Here is an 18231-nt window from a genome sequence, read left to right as displayed (position 1 = left end):
TGTTACTGCTACAGGTAAACAAGATGGCTTTGTTTCGCTCTCCTTTTCAATTTGTCTCCACATTATCATCACAATGAAAAACTGGTATAACTGAGTTAGAGTTGATGGAAGTTTCCTTTTGTTCATCCGAAATATATCTACAATCATAACTAAATTCATGGGAATGTAACAAAGGCTATTGATGTGTGGATAATCGTCGAGTTGTAGTAGAAACTGTTCAACAGTTTGGGAATCAATGAAAGATTTTTCTGCAAATTGTTTTATTTCAGTATTGCTGAATCCAACAATTTCTATTGTACGACTAGCCTTAACATTCTTACATGCATGAGGTCTTGATGTGATCAGTATTGTTGCTTGTTCTAGAAGCGTACAATCTTTGATTACACTTACTAAGAGATTATCACTTCTTCGACGTTCTGCTGAAACCTCATCCAATCCTTCGAAAATTATCAGACATCTTTCACCTGCTGACATTTTTAGTAGTTCGTATGTCTTCTCTCCACCAATGTATTTTATCATTACTTCTTCAATTGATCTTTCACGAGCTGACCTCAATGGAATCAACAACACAAGATCAAAATCTTCTGCTAAAAATCCATCCCTGGCCCACTTCACACAGATCTCATTAGCAAGGGTCGTCTTGCCTATACCTACACAATTCATATCACATCACTACTACTAATACTTTGTAATACTCACCTGGGGCTCCCATTATTAGTATCAGTCGAGGACAAGGTTTGTTGAAGATGTCCTTTAGGTCACCAAGTGGCACCTTCTTCTTCAAGATCTTATCCACATCACCTTTTAACGTTAGTTTAGTAATCTCATTTAAATTCTCGTCTCCTACAGTGACATCTTCTTTTTCCACAAGGGCCAACCTCACATACTGGGTCACATGATGTATTGGCCAGTCAGTTTTGGAAGTAGGCGGTTGTTTGATATATCTGGACTGCAATCTTTTCACATCTATTGGACTAGACTTTACAGTAGGAAGACCACTTGTACACTGTGTAGTAGCTGAATGGAGACCTGTAGTGTGGTGTAGACTTTGTTGGATAAAATTTAATTGTATGGCTTCAGACTTACATTTCTCTAGTCGCTCTGCTATGAAAGCTTGTCTTTTATTATTTCGCAAAATTTTACAAAACTTGTTCAATGCATCTGGTCCAGCGGTGGTTATTTGTTGACAGATAATCCGGTTCTGGTCTACTCTACTCTTGTCCGCCAGTTGTACTCGCTGCGCGGCACTTCGACCCATTAGACGCTCTTGAATTAGCTCGTCGATTATGTCCTCAGCATCCAAATGTTTAACAATAAAGTCACGATTTTCTGTTAGTACTTGTTCCTGTACAACCAAGCTGTTCTCCATATCCGCCATTCCTACCTACCGAGTCGAGTTGCTCCGCCTCCACAGTGCTAATGTGGCGCTTATGTTGCAACTTAAATTCAGGCGCTATCAATTTATTGCACATTACGTGATCGATCACATGATTAATTCTTTATAGTAAAAAAAAAATGTGTACATGTTAGTTGGGTAGCCGTTAATTAGTGTTAAGTTTCTTTTGATCAGTTGAAGAGAATCTGAGTGTCTGCCAGTACTGTTTCCTTGTGTGTGTCCAACATGTTGTTAAACTGGTCATTACAGAATACTGTCTTCACTACCAGCTAGAGGGGGCAGGTTACGATGAGAACAATGATCATGATAGTGTTTCATACACACTAACAACACACACTGACAAGTACATTACATCAAGACACATGGTACTGTATCAGCCAAGAAGCGATTTCTACACATACTGCAGCATGTAACCCCTTCCTACATGGGACCATGACCAGTCTATAACAGCTCATTTAACCAGTACATGGACTAAACTTGGGTAGGGATGGGCAATATTTTAATAATATCAAGAAATTCAATATTTTACTGATATCAATGTGCAAAAATGATATTGAGATACTGTAGCAAGCACAATGTGTTATAGTTGCTGTTACCTTGGTAAGCACCTCGTACAAAAAACATCATGGGTACAGCTCAGGCATACAATACCAGGTATTGAGTTTGCTACTATGCAATAAATCAACATTCTTGGAATTCAAAAACAAATTGGACAGGCAGGTCAGTTGATATGGACATATTAGTAGGGCTGCACCGATTCCACTTTTTACCAATACTTCAAATACCAAGTATTCAGCTGGAAAGTATCTGCAAGTACAAGTACCGATACCAAGTACCTTAAAGTAGCTACTTCATAGTGCACACATTTATTATATAGTGCATTTCATGGTATTCTTGCACGTTTTCAGTATGGTTCATGTTTATAATGAAGTAGCCAATCAAGATTTACAAAGAAGGAAGTCATTGAAATGCAAACCAGTGGATATTCCAGTATTCTTTTGGAGAAGTTTAGATAATATCATAATGGTGCTTTCAAAAACACTAAATATTGTAATAATACTGAAACAGTAACTTCTACCTGATTGCTCTATTAGAGTTATTGACTGTTCTATTAGAGTATACCGATCTTTTTCTCAGTAAAGTGTTTTCACACGTAGGTTTCAGCATAGATCAGTAATTTTGCTGGTAGTTAGCTATTAGTGTTATACTTGATGCTTTTAGGCATCCACTGTGCTAGTAAAATGAGCAAGTACAAACGAATGTTATTTTATTCTCGCACGTGATAAGAATCGGTATCTGCAACAATATAATGGCCGATTCCGATACTTCATGAAAACAGCAGTATCGGCCCGATACCAATACCGATACTAGAATCGATGCAGCCCTACATATTAGTAGTTATTAAGATAATGTGCCAAAAATTATCGATATTTGTTGTTGAAGATATTTCCCACTCCTAAACCTGGGACTAGGACCTGCCTAACATTTTTATGTACTGTACATGGATACCACATTAATAATCCTTGCAACATTTTTTTAATGGTGTGGGAAAACCTGGACACTACTGCCAGAGAGGCAGGTAGGCTCCATTTTTACAAGTGGAGTTGCTTGCCAGGTGGGGCAGACAAATTTTAGCAAATGCACCCCAGCCATTCTGAGACATGCACAACCAAAGTGTTTGGATTATGTTTTCCACATTGCTCTTTGGTGGTGGACAAGATATGGCTGCAGTGATCAGCCATGCTGACTTACTCAGAATGTAATCAACTTGTATCCTTCAGTGTGATATTGTATAGTAGCTGTTACTGGATCTGTAGCCTGTAGGAGATTACAATAATAAAACAGCTACTCTAATAACCTGACTACCTTGTATATGCCACACCCAACTATAATGATGTCACTCCCACATGATCCAATCACATGATCTGGTGTACGATATTGTTGTCCCTTCCCATCACTGCTTACTCCAGACAAACAGACACCTTCAGTGATTACATGATGTCAAATGAGATCATGTGATCCACGAGTAAAGTCCAGTATTCTTCAGAAGTAGCCACACCCACTTCCTTATTAGGATGTTGTTCTGCTGTGTTATGTTGCTAGACAAAAAGATGAGGCACAATGAAACTAACACAAATCAAACTTGTTTTACAGGTAAATCACTGTGAATGATATTAGTTGGACAAAATGTCACAGTCTTAAAATAGTTGTCACTACATTTTATCAACTCAAGGGTGTAGCTGGGGAATACCCCGTTTAGTGCCAGTAATAATATACCAAACTTTTTGACTGGGAGCAGTGGTAAACACTCCAATATTCCTGAGGACCATATCACACCAATGGTGAACATTCAACAACAAAATCAAATATCACTCTGTATCACATGGTCAATTGTACATGTGATGTCTGGTGTAAATGGAGGAGAACTGTACACAAAACTGAAGTAGATTAGTTACAAGGCAGCAGCAGCCACAAGCTTCTTTACAAGGTTAACACAAACTGTTGTACAACTGACTTTTTGTCTGTTTACATTAATTTTCTAATGTAATGACCAGTGAGGGTAACCTGACCACAACTGGAGTAATATGATCAGGTAAGTATTTGTGATAGCGGAAATTTCAAATGGAAACAATACATACTCTTAGGCTGTACCATGTTCTGTGTGTAGCTCAAACCTACACACTGCTGTTTATGCAGCCTATATAAATACTATTAAGAAATGAGTGTGGGTGATTGCTAATCATCACCATGTTTTACAGTTTGGTGCATGAAAGTGATGGAGTTACACTCAGGGGCGTAGGCAGGGGGGTTCGGATGGTTCGGACGAACCCCCCTTTCAGAGGCAGATTTTTTTACATTAAAAATCACACCAAATCTTACAGCCCTAGAGCTCTCCGGCAGCTACTTGCTCACTGGCGCTCCTCTGCACTACTCCTGAGGGTCACATCACATTAATGCTGAACCATTGAAAAGCATATCTATTGCATCACGTGATCAATTGCACACATGATTCATAGTTGAAATGGCGCGAGTGAAATGTTCAATGGTTGGTTGAGACATATTACAAGGCAGCAGCTGATAAATTTGAGTGGTCATGTTATACATGTGTCAGGTAAGCGCAAACTGTGAATTGTTGATGTATATTTACTTGATGAATGGTTTGTTTATTTGTTACATGTTGTGGGCACGTGATGTCTCAAACATATTGGAGTACAAGCCAAGTGTAAAGTTGCTGACCATCAACAGGAGGACTGGCTGAGAATAATGTATCTGGAAAGAAGTATTGCCAACTAAGGGACTCAAGTGTGGTTGGAAGCAGAACAGTTAATCACTACAGACACAACACATATGGTGAAATACAAGTTCAATACGAGCTTGCATTCCATAATACAAAAATACTAATGCTCTGGAAAGTATTTCAGCAGTAAGACTTCCAACAAGCCGATATGATGAAACCCAGTAATTTTTTTAAATATCCCACAGCAGTTACTGATAGCATACAGACGCACCTATGTAGCTAATTTTTTAAATATTTTAACCCACTGGTCTCCTCCACACCTGTGTCCCTTTGGTGGCAAAGCAACTTCCTAGCATATACAATATCCATGCATGGTCATGATCACTGAAGTAACTCTGACATTTTGTGTTCCAGTACATTTGAGACATCTCACGGCTGCCTCATGTCCAGGTTTTGTAATCAACTGATATTTATATGAGATCTACTACTGACTACAGTACGTCAGTGATTGATTATGTTGATGACACACCCATTATGTGCTGTTGTGTGGTGCCTCAGTTGTTTAAAGAATTATAATAAGTGACTATTTTTACCTAGCCTCAATTCCTTTTGTGTATTTTTTGCATTCTTGAAACAATTTCACCCTCCCTCAAACCCTAACAAAGTTTCACACAAGATTTTCTGATAAAACAGTCAAATACTCTAATAGAACAATCACTACAATAATAGTAAAATCCTTCAAGTACATCGCATTTACTGAACGAAAATATTCATAAAGAGTGCATTCAGTAATGTCCAGTGGACCAACTAGTTTTTCATTTTCATATACCCTACAACTTCTTTGTTTTCCTATAAGCAAGAGTTCATAATATACTGAATTATGAACTCTTGCTATAAGACATCGTTAAAGTTTCATTCTGATCTGTTAAATACTCTTGGAGTTGTAGTGGTAGACAGTAGGAACAGTAAAACAATTGATGTGTACAGCAACTAGTGTAAAAACAGAAGCTAGACTCTTATTACACTGACCAAAACTTATAAGTGCAACAGTCTACAAAGCTGAGACTTGTCTTGTTGTGGTCACCACAAACTGGTGTGAATTCATCAAGGTGTAGTTGTGGCCTAGTATACTCACAACCAAGAAGGCTATGAAATGGTAACATTCAGTTACGGCATGTAACAACACACATAACCAATGTTGGTTGGCAGTACAAAAAGACAATTTCAATTCTTTTTCTAAACAGTGTTTCTCAGCTATGATTAGTTATATCATATAGTACAATAATACTGTATAGTAGGGATGACGAAAATGTGGGCATGGCCCACAATAAAAAATCACGCAAAAACCTGCCTTGATTTCCCCTCATAATGACATGACAGTATTGGTTGGGTATAATCAGCGCCTTTACATAGACTCGAAACATTTTTGTCAAGTTGCTACAGAATTACAAAAATAAAATAAATTTTCTATTGCCTGCATTCCTGATGCTAGCATAGCGGAAATGTGGCTACAACTTTTTTCACAAAAACGCTTTGAATTCATGTAAAAATAAACCTTTGGCATATTGATAGCAACACAATACGTGCGCTATTGTCTTATTTTTGTCCTTCCATATACTAGAGTGGCCATGGTACAGTCCAGGTTTGATCTCTGAGCATGCACGTTTCACAATGTTATTGCACCAACATATTGAAATACACGTGCTGGCAGTTCAGTGAGCTGTAGAGACAAGATATCACCTACCACCAGGAAATGGGCTGCTTGTGAATGGTATGTACAAAGCATATGTATGAAAGTAGACTATTATTGTAAGTGAGTCAGTCTGGTGTAGCTGCTTGTAAGTGAATTAGTCTGCTGGCTATGCCAGAACTTGGTACCATTGTAGTAGGTGCAGCTGCCAGCTGGAATGTAAGTGGACAGGTCTTGTGCTTTTATTAATACAATTATTAGATTCATGATAGCTGCAAATCATGATCTCGCTCATCAAGAGTTTATAATATACAAGAACTCTTGCACTCATCAATATGAGAATCATAGCTATTTACATGTGACAGATAGCTATACATTTTAATAGCCATCATGAATCGACAAAATTTATTATTCACAAACAAGTAAAAGAAAAAAATTGGAAATTTGAAACTAAAGTAAGAACAAAGAAGTACTGTGTACTGGATCAGAGTAGTACGTAATGTCCAGATACTGTAAAACAATAAGAAATGAATATCCCTACTCTTCTACAGAGATTCTACAATCAAAATGCACAGTAGGGATATTCACTTCTTTTACAGTATCTGAACATCACGTACTACTCCAATCCAGTTTGTTTCAGTACTTTTAATGCAGCAGTACTACTTAGTCCCTGCTCTATATTGTTTTAAAATTCCTAATTTTTTCTTTTACTTGTGACCTACTCTTGACTAATAAATAGAGTAGTGATCTTCTTTACCACTACACACACACATAATGTAATCACATACATGTAACCAAGAGTAAATTTACTCTTAATATAACATGTACTCACTTCTCACGTCCTATTTTTCCCACAATGTATCTGATGTAGAGATGGATGACCTGCTGGACAAGGATGGCTCTACATTGGTCCCTAGTGCAGCACTTTCAGTTGTACCTGATCAGGAGATTAGGTTTAGCTCAAGGTGATGATGCTGAGGCCATCGGCACTTCTTCTAGTAACAATAATAACACACGTAACTCATGTTGCTTGATGGTACAAAGGAAAAACAAACACATTGTTCTCTATGAACACACAAATATGATGGTACTGTATATAAATTTTGAGTATTGTTTCTGTGTTCACTGAAGTTAGTACACAAAATCATTTTTGTAGTACACATTTTAACCCAATGTATTTTATTGCAAAACAAAATTATGCAAGTAGTTAGCAGGTCACAATTTATTTCTGTTGTGTTATAGGTACAACTTTATTAAAGTTATTGAACTCAATCCAGTCCTCACTCATACTACTCAAGCTGGGGATTGTGTGCGATAAATAATTGAGCTAGCTGTTCTTTATTTATAACTAGCATTGGTACCTGCCCTGTGTGCAGGACCATCTCCACATTAAACATTTTAATGCCACGAAGAGGGACTAAGCATTAAACACCAGCACTGCTAATGTAGCTATGTAGGGTACATGGTGATGTCACATTTTTTAAAGAGCATGAGGTTTTCTTATGTCATTAATGATGCAAAACACTAAAGTTTATTGTTTGTGGTTTTGACAGGAATGTAGTTTAATTATTCAGTGCATCTTTCCTACCAGTGACTTCAACGTGCTGTATAGAACAAACGAAACCTTTGCTGCTTTACATGAGCAACAATAATTAATATATTGGGAACCAAGCATAAATATTAGTGTCCTATATTTGCTGTGTAGCATATATGTCGATAGTGCTTTAAAGTACATGATCCTTATGCAGTACATAATAATTTATAGTGAAGCATGCATGCAAAGCTAGCTAATTAGTTAAACTGCATGCGAGCTAAGGCAATTGTATACAGTATACCCTACATTACATACAGGTTGTGTACACACGGTACAGTTTCAGTTTCTACATTTTGATGTTTACCTTACCGACTGTCACAAAGAGAAATGAACTTGAGCATAATTTAAAGTCAACACAATTTGCAGTTATAGTTACTGCATGGCAAGCAAAAGTTCAGAACTTGTCCTATGCACTTTCAGTTCTGATGTTGCAGTGACACATATACCTCTTGCCATACAAAAACCCAGTTTTGAAACACCTGCTGTGTAATTGACCAATAAGGTAATGTATGAATCTTTAGAGTGAAAGCATGTAAGCAGGATAGTGAAACAGTTGTGCCAGGTCAGATGCAGTTCCTCGGTGTAAACTATGGATCTGCATGGTTCCAGTATTATCATTTTTCAGATGCACAGTAGTATTTGTTCAATCATGCAAGCTGCCTATTACTACAGCAGTATTGAGGTAAGTCTGAACAAACAGTTTTTCATGTCAGTGCACACCTATGTGCTTAAAACAAAGATGTAGATATTCTGGATACTGGTGAAAGAAGCTTTTACCTACTCTAATACAACACACTGGACCAACACACAGATGGACAAATATGTTGGCAATTTGTCTGCCCTGTCCCAAAAGTGCTATAAGAGTCCCTATAGAGCTCTTTCAGCACGTGAGCAAAACTACGCAAATTTTTATGTTCGCCCACGCGCCAGTCGTAATGGTGCACAGGTGCTGGTAATTAGGGGCTGCGTAGAAGGGGATAGAATGGCTAAACTCTCGCTGTATGCCGAAAAACTCTCCCGAGAAGCAAAGGATAGATATTTAGACAAAATATCTACTCTAGGCGGAGTGGACCCTTTCTCTGGAGTTGCTATTAGCGACGTTTGCCGTACAACGCCTTCAGTTGATGCCTGTGACTTGGTGTCGTACTTGGTCTTGAAAACCAGTTTTATGACAGCTGCACAGTTTCAAGCTCGCAAAGGACTGGAGGCTTACAACCAGTTTGTTTGTGGGTGGGTTAAGGATGTCAAAACAAAAAAAGTATCAGGAAAAAATCTAACTTGTGGACGCGTAAGTAGATATACTGGGGGAGGGGTACTGTTCGTGTATATTGCACTTGCTGAAGCTTTGTAATGTCTTATCACATATCTATTCGTCCTTACAGCGAAGCCTCTTTAACAAACTCCCCGAAATAAGGAAAAACCTCCTCCACAGTAATAGATGTTAGTCCCAACTAGACATTTCTCTAAAAGATAAGGAAAATGCATCTATAGTACAGTAAATAAAGGTCTGGTCATAAAATGTTAGAGAGGTTCCATGCACTGTATTTGCTGGCTTCAGCTACTGAAGTCCTGCACTGATAGCAGTAATGCTCACAATCCAATTCACTTGAATTTTATGCCGACACGAGGAGTATTGTTAGTTATGTTATTATTGTCATTATATAGGTCCGTCATTCACAGCGCATCAGTGAGACTGCATTAAGCTGTTGGATTGTACTTGAGCTAAGTGGTGAAGTCTGTTGTGCCCACTGCAACTGCATGGCTGGCTTGGGTGAGGCATGCACTCATATAGCTGCTGTCCTTTTTTACCTCGAGGCTCTGGCAAGAATCCAAGGTACTGAGACAAGCAAACAACAGGCATGTCAATGGATTATACCATCGTACATGAAGTCAATCGAATACCGACCTATTAAGAAAATTGACTTTACTTCAGCTCGTGGTAAGAAACGGAAACTTGATGAGCTAATTGATGGAGAAGATAGTCCACAAATGGAGAGTGATGTACTGCTTGTTGCACACAGAGAAGTTGCTACAGACTCTGAAATGGCAACATTGTTTCAGAACCTTAGTCTTGGAGGCACATGTCCTGCAGTATTTTCTGTAGTATCAGGTTATTCTGAGCCATTCATACCGAAGTTTATGCTACCAAATTTCCCAAGGCCTTTAATGTCATTAAGGCAACCAGAATATGTTGATCTGGGATATGATGAGCTTCTGGCACTTAGTGAAACCACAGTACTAGAAATGACTGTTGAAATGTCTCTGGCTGTTGAAGAGGAAACAAGGTTACAAAGCCAGTCAAGGCTGTGGTTCACATTTAGAGCTGGAAGAGTTACAGCATCAAGAATGAAGTCTGTTTGCCATACAAACCCAGCCAACCCTTCTCAATCTCTCATTAAGACCATCTGTTATCCAGAAGAATTTAGTTTTGATAGTAAACAAACTGCATGGGGAAGCAAACAAGAGAGAATAGCCCAAGAAATTTACCTTAGAGCTCAAAAACACCACCATGTGAATCTTCACATTACAAACAGTGGGCTTGTTATTAATCCCAAGTGGCCCTACATGGGTGCCTCACCTGATGCCATTTTAGATTGTAGTTGCTGTGGTAAGGGAATTCTTGAAATCAAGTGTCCCTACTCCCATCGTTATGAAACAATTCAAGATAAAGGGTTTTGCCTGAAGGAAAGAGATGGATTGGTCAAGTTGGATTGTACACATGCATACTTTTATCAAGTTCAGACACAAATGTTCATCTGTGACGTTGATTATTCATCCTTTTGTGTCTGCACATTTGCTGAGGATGAAATGCAAGGCTTGCACATTGAACGGATTACTAGACAACAAACATTTTGGGAAGAGAACAAGAGAAAAGCAGAGTATTTTTTTAGGTCATGCCTGTTACCAGAGATCTTGGGTAATTGGTTCACCAGGGACAACATCAGTACTTCTGGTTCAATAGATAGTGAGTTGCCAAGTAGTGGTGAACCTAGTAGCAACAACTATATCAGTATAGAGGAGCAAACCTTCTGCTACTGTCATGGTCCAGAAGAACGACTAATGATTGCTTGTGACAATCCGGACTGCCTGATAGAATGGTTCCATGTGAGGTGCCTTGATTTGTCTTGTGTTCCTAAAGGAAAATGGTACTGTTCTGACTGCTCCAAACTACAGCAACTATTGGAAACTTAATTGACTCAGTTGTGGTATGAGATGTATTATACATACATGATTTGCATATATAATAATTATTATACAATACATGTTTGTAAATTATCTAATCAAATGGGACTACTGAATTACAAATATTTGTGAGTGCACAGCTTACACGAACAATTCTGTCAATTAATGGGATATCTTCTCCATGTCTACACTTTACAAAGTGAATGGGGATTGTACTCTGAAGAATCGAGTATTTCTGTCTCACCAGACCTATCACCCTCTCCACATGGATACGCACATTGGCTATACTCCTTGTTTGTTCAACCTCAAGTGCACTTAACTGATCCTTCCCTTTTGTAAATGCAGGAATATGTAGACGTGCTTGCATGACACCAACTGACTCAGCAATATCAAAGCCACGGTCGGCTAATACAATGTCACCAGGAAGCAGTTTAGATAATAATCCACAATGTTCAGTCAAGTATTTGTCACTCACACGGCCACCCCATGCATCCGAAACAAAAGCCACCACACCCTGAGGAACAATTCCTAGCAAAATTTTTGCTGTGTTTTTGTGCTTATAGTTAGACCAAGTAACAGCACGAGCCTCTAAATTGGAGGGGCGTTCAATAAAAACCTCAAAACAATCAATGATAATTGCTACTGATTTACCAAATGCTGTCTGGAAGCATTTTGGCATTGTTTTGCGTAGACTATCACGGTCTGGCCAGACAATTAGCTTTTGCAATCTGATATCCATCTGTACAAGCCATTTGGAGAGAATTCTGGACACAGTTGATAGAGAGACTTGAAAGCGATATGCTAAATCTTGTAGAGGACTGTTTAAACAAAGCTTTAGCAAGACACACATAAATTCTTGAAAGGGGGACAGCTTGGTGGCCCTTTCTCCTGCCATTGTCTTGTGCACATGATCAAGTACTGTCTTGACAATATATAAATTGGGTAATCCAGTATAAAACTGCACACAGGCGTCATCTACAAGTGACTGTTCATTGAATGGCACCGCCGAACACACATGTTGCTGCAATACTGCAATCTCATTGGACAACTTGTTTATCTTTGTGTAGCAAGCTGCCAACTCTTCTTTCAAAACCTTCACCATATCAGCACAGTTACATTTGCCTGCTGCTGATTCAAGAATGGCTAATTCAATTTGTTCACGACCAACTTCACTGCTGACTGATACGACTGCTTCCTCAAGAAGTTGTTCTGCAACAGCATGTGTAGCATCTTCAGCTACGGTGAATTCATCGATAATTGACTCAACTTCTTCCTTTATGGCGTCGTCAATCTCATTCGCAACGAAAATGTCAAGCTGGTGTGATAACTCTATATCCTGCTGTTGTTTGGCTCGCTGCATGTCTCTCCTCCTTCTCGCTCTTTCATGACGCATCATACGCATTACAGCTTGCTCAGCAGAATCACGGGTGGCCCTTTTAGAATGGCCAAGGTTAATTGTAGGTAACCAGTCTATGTCAGTGTCATCCTTAAGAGCTGCAGGTTTACCAGATAGGAAGTGACAAGAGCAGACTCGATACTTTCCTAACGCTTTAACGTCTAGGTCCTCTCTGGAAATAGCTGCCACATACCCAGCTCTCCGCCTTATCGACAGCTCCAACTTGCGTCTAGAACTTTTCCTTCTAACTGCAGGGATTCTATAAAAGGAAATCCCCTTGTCTCGGTCTGACCGCATCGAACAACCAACAAACGCACAAATCACCATCGTTACCTTGTGCACCAGTACTACCTACGCGTGGGCGACCCTTTCAGAATACGTAATTTTGCTCACATGCTGAAAGAGCTCTATTATGTGAGGTAATTCAGTGCCAGTGCTGAAAAACTGATCATAAGAGTTTGTAGATGAAGACTTGCATGGAACAGATAGAGCAAAAAGGTGCATCAAAAAGGTCCCAAAAGTGAAAAAAAAAAGTTATGACCTAGGCGGGGATTGAACCCTGGCTGGTTATAATGTCTTGGGGTTAAGGGAGGTGTACAAATCGCCACAGTTGTTTATCAGTGGTTTTGACAGGAATGTAGCTCAACTTTTCAGTGATCCTTCCCTACAGCAGTGCCTTCATCGCCCTATAAAGAGCGAACAAAAGCACGTATTGATTTGTTACAACAACACTCGAGTTGCCAGATGATGGGCGTTTAATTTTGCTAAAGTCCCGCCTCGATACGTGCTTTGCATGCCAAGATATGATGAGCTAAAAGTCGTGTTTTAAAAAGGTGCTCACAAAAAGGTACTGAGTAGAAAGAAAGAACCCACGACCTCTTACACGCTAGTCAGGCGTTCTACCACTTGAACAGTATGTGCTGTGGTTTTCAAAGGAATGTTGCTCAAGTTTTCTCTACACCTTGGCCTTCTACGCGCTGTAGAGACCGAACGGAAGCACGCGTGAACTCGTGATAACAATCTTAGAGTAGGCGGATGATGAGCGCTTCATTATCAGCACAGACTATGTCGATTCGCGCCAAGTCTGGTGAGTAAGCAGCGTGACCGTCAGACAGACAGACAGACAGACAGCTTTTCAGCTTTATATAGATAGAAGATAGATAACTGGTGTTTGATAAAACTGTACTGAAATGTATCAACAACATGAAGACTAAGTTGAACAATGTTATAGTCACTGTATTATAGCCAGTGGGTGACTTCTTTTTCAATGTCAGTAGAACCAAATGATTGGGAGTCTGCCAGATGCATCTGCTCCGTTCAGTTATCAGTTGTAAAATACTTTTATAAAGCTGTGTGTCCAATAGAAACAAATTATTGTTGACCACCTGGAATGTATTCACACTCTATCCGTGACTGGGCCAACTCGTGCCAGCCCACTCATCTTGTCATGCTGTGTTGGGCCCATGGCCAACTCAATTGATCCATACAGTTCCGTTTGAACATTCTATCCACGCCACAAGTTATTCTGTGGTAGTTTTATAAAAGTAAAAAGCCACCATCATTAAATCAGAATTGGTCACAACTACTCATAAGAAGTCACTGGGACAATACTGTGACAAGCTAAGCTGAAGAACCTCACACATAACATAGAACTTGTATCACAGATGGAACTGTTCAAACAGAACTAAAATCAACAGCGTTCTTGAGGGGCTTAAAGATTTATGAAATCCGTACACTCTACTATGTTACACTACACTCTAATTAATACCTACTTACCATTTTTGGTAAATTGTTTCTCCAGCTAGCAGTGTTGGTGAAGCTGTATTGGTGTTTGTAGGAGTATTAGCAAGGACAACAACAGTAGTGACAACAGCTTACACAGGACTACCTGTACAGAAATAAACAACATATAACAAAGTAGCTAGAGACACAGAATGGTGTACCTACATCTACACACAACAAGAGTTGTTGAGAATCCACTTTCTGCTTATTCATCATCTTAACATATTCCTTCATGGACCATTGACCATCGTGGTTCAAATTTACTTTGTGCATAACGATACAGACAACATTTAGATTTCTTTTTGTTGTAAACGGTGGAGACGTTACTTTATAGCAGACACGCATGACGAAAAAAATTTGGCCATTCTTGGTTGCAATACTAAGGAATCACTGTAGAAGCCATTCAATGAACATGTCTATTCCCAATGTGGATTTTGAGAAATGAAGCAATGTGAAGTGGGTTTAGTAACTAATTCCTTGAAATATGTTTTGTTAGAACTCAATACACCAGTGTACAAATGCTACATGATATTTCATCACTTGCTGGATGTACAAATATGGTGAAATAAACCTCACATCTCACAAAACAAACCAGGACAGTTCTACTGGTTAAATTATACAATACATATTAGTTGTGGTCAGGAGCCATGTGTTTAGTGTACAGGTGGAAAGATACTATACTAACTCATGTTTCATACACTTTTAGCTGACATGATTATGAAAAACAAGGTTCACAATTGGCAGAAACATTTTACCACAGCCAAACTACTCCATTAGTGTGTCACACAACCTCATAGTGAACTAGTTCTTGTACAGAAAGTGAAATATCTGTACCAACACAACAATGTGAAACACAAGACAACATCAAAGGCTGTGACATATAACAAAAGGGATGTTGCACACAAACAATGACCTACATAACCTCACTTTCTATTATCTGGTCCATTTCCGATTTGCAGTCTTCACTGACAAGCATGGTGGCACTCAAGACATCTGTGAAATGCCTTAGTTGGTTCAACTTCTTACTTGTAAAACTGTGTAATGGTTGGAGAGTTCAATGCACAAATATGATAATCCAAATATGACAGTATTCACCACACTCACCTCTTGTATTTTCTCTGGACATTTTCAGGACACTTCTAATTGTTGATGTTTCATTACAGCCTCTCCTATCCTGTTGTGACAGTACACAAATACATTACAGTGGATATGTGTAGTGCATGAGTGTTTGTAGTACAAACATATACACACAGCCTGTATTTGTGACTGCGACTGTTATAACAGGAAATATGGACACATAACATTTGCCTCTTGTTGTCCTACCTAGTAATTTTGTATGCTATAACACTATATAGTCAAGTAATTTTCATCTCTTATTAAAGTGTTTATTGGCTTTGTAATGTAAGTTACAGAATGTAGATAACTCAGAGGAGGTCGGCAGCGATTTAAGCGCTACTTTAAATTATTACTTTAATTGCATATTCGGCTTGAAATTTCACGTGAGCCTCAATAGTCGCAATACAAAAACCAGCAAACGGTGGAGGTGACAAGTGGTTGTTCGATATACGGATTGCGCTTCTTGTAAGCATTAAGTTAATGTAGTTTGTTTTATAAAAAAAACCTAGATTTCAAGGGAAATTATATAAGCCTGTTTGATAAGTATCTTCTAGCACTAACTGGGTATGTATATTCTTGTGAACAAAACAATGATGCCACACTTTTTTACATACTCCACAATTTTATTTCATCCCAGAATATTGACTTTTGTGTAATTAACTTCTAAAGGCACTTAATTGCTGCCGACCTCCTCTGTAGATAACTTATCCTATCAATGAGATATGACATGTTATAAATGTGATGGGATGTAAACCACATACTGTATAGCTGGAAATTTTCGAGGGACAAAACTTTCACAAATTTCACAAGTGATGATAGCTTCCTGAAAATATAATCGTAAAATGTTTTAGTTTATACACATAGCTATTGCCCACTTTCTAGACTTTCGTGAATTAAAAAACGTGAAAATTGTATTTTGCAGTTTCGCGAAAGTTTCATCCCCCCAAAAATTTCCCACTATACAGTACCCAGTTTTCAACAGACTAATTGTAAAGAGACTATACAGGCAAGATTGCAATGTGTTGATTGGTCAATTCAGCAATGATATAATCAAACTGAAAGTGATCTACACACATTGCATATAGTATAGCATTCACTTTCGCACCTTGGATCAACGGAGCCGCCCAGGCTATACAGTATTTCATATGTAGCCCAGCTAGCCAGGCTATATACTGTACTGTTCTACAAGTACTATTAATTATCAGTGCTTTTTAATTACTACTCTGAGGGGAATTCCCATGGTATATAAGTCCCTCAGGTTGTAGGAATGTACCATCTCCTAGCAACCATGGTACAAGCAATCAACTAAACATGTACACTAGGCTCCCTTCTTGTTATGGATGGTGGAGAAGGAGTGTCAGTAGTCATGAAGGATCAGTAACTCATTTGAATTGTCACCACCAACACAGAACTCTTCACATTACATTGTCCACTTTTACTCTAAATCTCCGGTAGTCTGATTTCCACAGCTGCTCTAACTATAGATTGTGTAGTGACCTCTAGATCAGTACATGAGGTCCCAGTGGCTGTGTACTGACCAGAAGTAGTTTGGGAAGTTGTGTACAGTTTGGCAGAAGATCCTGTTACAGTTTGTATGTGCATAAAGCTCAAGGCCCTTGACTGATCCTCACTCATTCGACTTTCCTTTATCACTGTACATTTTCCTTCCCACAATCCATTACTCTCCACCACTACAAGTGTATAGACCCTGTGTGCACTAGGGGTAGCACTTTATTACATCAAGCATCTACCATTTTTTGAGGGCAAAAACGTATTCGTTCCATGCTAGGAAATCTTTCTAAATGTAATGCAAAGTAATCGTACTGAAAAACAGGAGTACTGTTTAAATGTAATTTACTACATAAAAGTACATGTACATTACATACTTATTGCGTGGCAAGTCGTCCCGCATAGGGAAGGTTTTTGCAATAGAACATTCAATCTAGTACTTTTGCCTCATTTCCCTCCCAAATCCCCCATCAATCATCATCAAACCTGAAGGCTAAGCTATAGCAAAATTTTGCCGAACCACACCTTAGGGCACATGAGGTCTATGTAAGAACATGATACTTCCAACCTCATGAAAAACAAGTGGTCCTTCATCACATGACCTTGTGTAACCATACAGTTCTCCACTGTACCCACCAGTAAAATAAGTATGAATTAGCTGGACTGAGTATAGGTCATTCTAACAGTTGCACCTGTCCTAGATTGGCATTGTAAAGTTTTAGCCTGCAAAAATCCAGGGGGTTGCACCCACACAACCTTCTCCTTTACACTACAGCCATACAGCATTCATGGTCCGCCTCCCTGTATGTCACGTATATATTAAATTGTTACTGATACAGGGGTCCGGCTTCAACATATATGCATGGCCATCCAGTGCACTCACAGACTCACAACACATGTACACCGATAAATCCCTAACCTCATTTTCACCAATATTATCTCCTACATGCGCTCGTTGTGTCCTCAAGTGTCCAATATCTGCAGCAAGGTCAAGAACGCGAATCATGGAGAACAGCACATCATACAAAGATCGAACGAAATAGTTAGAGTCGCATACCTGGTGATAGCCCCATGGGCTAAATTCAAACGTAGTGCTAGGAGCGATCCGTGGAGGTTTAAGTTTAAAGCTTGTGAAAATTGGAGTACAGGAGAAGTGAGTTTTATTATTTATTATTTTTTTATTATTAGCACTTTACAGTGACCAGCACTGAAGGTCTGACAGCAACATGTGCTGCAGCCTTAGGATTACCTAACCTAATTTCAGGGACTTAGACCTAATGACTTGACTTACTTACTGACTGACTGATAAGGTGTAACAGAAAAGGGG

At 38.9% G+C, this 18231-nt stretch overlaps 3 protein-coding genes and 1 long non-coding RNA gene across 19 annotated transcripts in view; 1 reads left to right on the top strand and 3 right to left on the bottom strand.

Moving 5' to 3' along the window:
• The window catches only part of LOC136240993 (NLR family CARD domain-containing protein 3-like), a 62152-nt gene that overhangs the window by 5562 nt on the left and 38359 nt on the right, over positions 1 to 18231 (bottom strand). The window lies entirely within an intron of this gene.
• On the bottom strand, positions 1472 to 18012 carry LOC136241031 (uncharacterized). Of its 6 annotated transcripts, XR_010694102.1 has the most exons (9): positions 17962 to 18012; positions 17824 to 17882; positions 15384 to 15453; positions 15207 to 15313; positions 14274 to 14385; positions 7157 to 7319; positions 3263 to 3495; positions 3149 to 3214; positions 1472 to 1665 (listed from the first exon to the last, which is right to left on the bottom strand). It is a non-coding gene; the product is annotated as an uncharacterized lncRNA (long non-coding RNA). The 6 variants fall into 6 exon arrangements; XR_010694099.1 differs by having other exon boundaries at positions 17824 to 17969; XR_010694101.1 differs by having other exon boundaries at positions 7157 to 7316; positions 17824 to 17969.
• Positions 11118 to 12825, bottom strand: LOC136240774 (uncharacterized). Its single transcript, XM_066031811.1, has one exon. The coding sequence runs from the start codon at positions 12822 to 12824 to the stop codon at positions 11196 to 11198; it is 1629 nt and encodes a 542-aa protein (XP_065887883.1). The 5' UTR covers position 12825; the 3' UTR covers positions 11118 to 11195.
• LOC136241026 (dynein axonemal heavy chain 7-like) overlaps positions 17929 to 18231 on the top strand; it is a 32457-nt gene continuing 32154 nt past the window's right edge. For 9 of the 10 annotated variants that reach the window (XR_010694093.1, XR_010694092.1, XM_066032212.1 and 6 more), the window contains exon 1: positions 17929 to 18057. The gene's annotated coding sequence lies outside the window, so the exon portion shown is untranslated. The remainder of the gene's footprint in view (positions 18058 to 18231) is intronic. The other variant, XM_066032209.1, reaches the window with a different exon arrangement.

The sequence above is a fragment of the Dysidea avara genome, chromosome 12 (genome assembly GCF_963678975.1).
Source record: "Dysidea avara chromosome 12, odDysAvar1.4, whole genome shotgun sequence".
NCBI classification, from domain to species: Eukaryota; Metazoa; Porifera; class Demospongiae; order Dictyoceratida; family Dysideidae; genus Dysidea; species Dysidea avara.
The sequence above is the reverse complement of the archived record's forward strand: the minus strand, read 5'-3'. Positions and strand labels throughout refer to the sequence as shown.

Coding starts and splice junctions, on each gene's coding strand:
- LOC136240774 (XM_066031811.1), bottom strand. CDS start 12,824: ATGGTGATTTGTGCGTTTGTTGGTTGTTCGATGCGGTCAGACCGAGAC.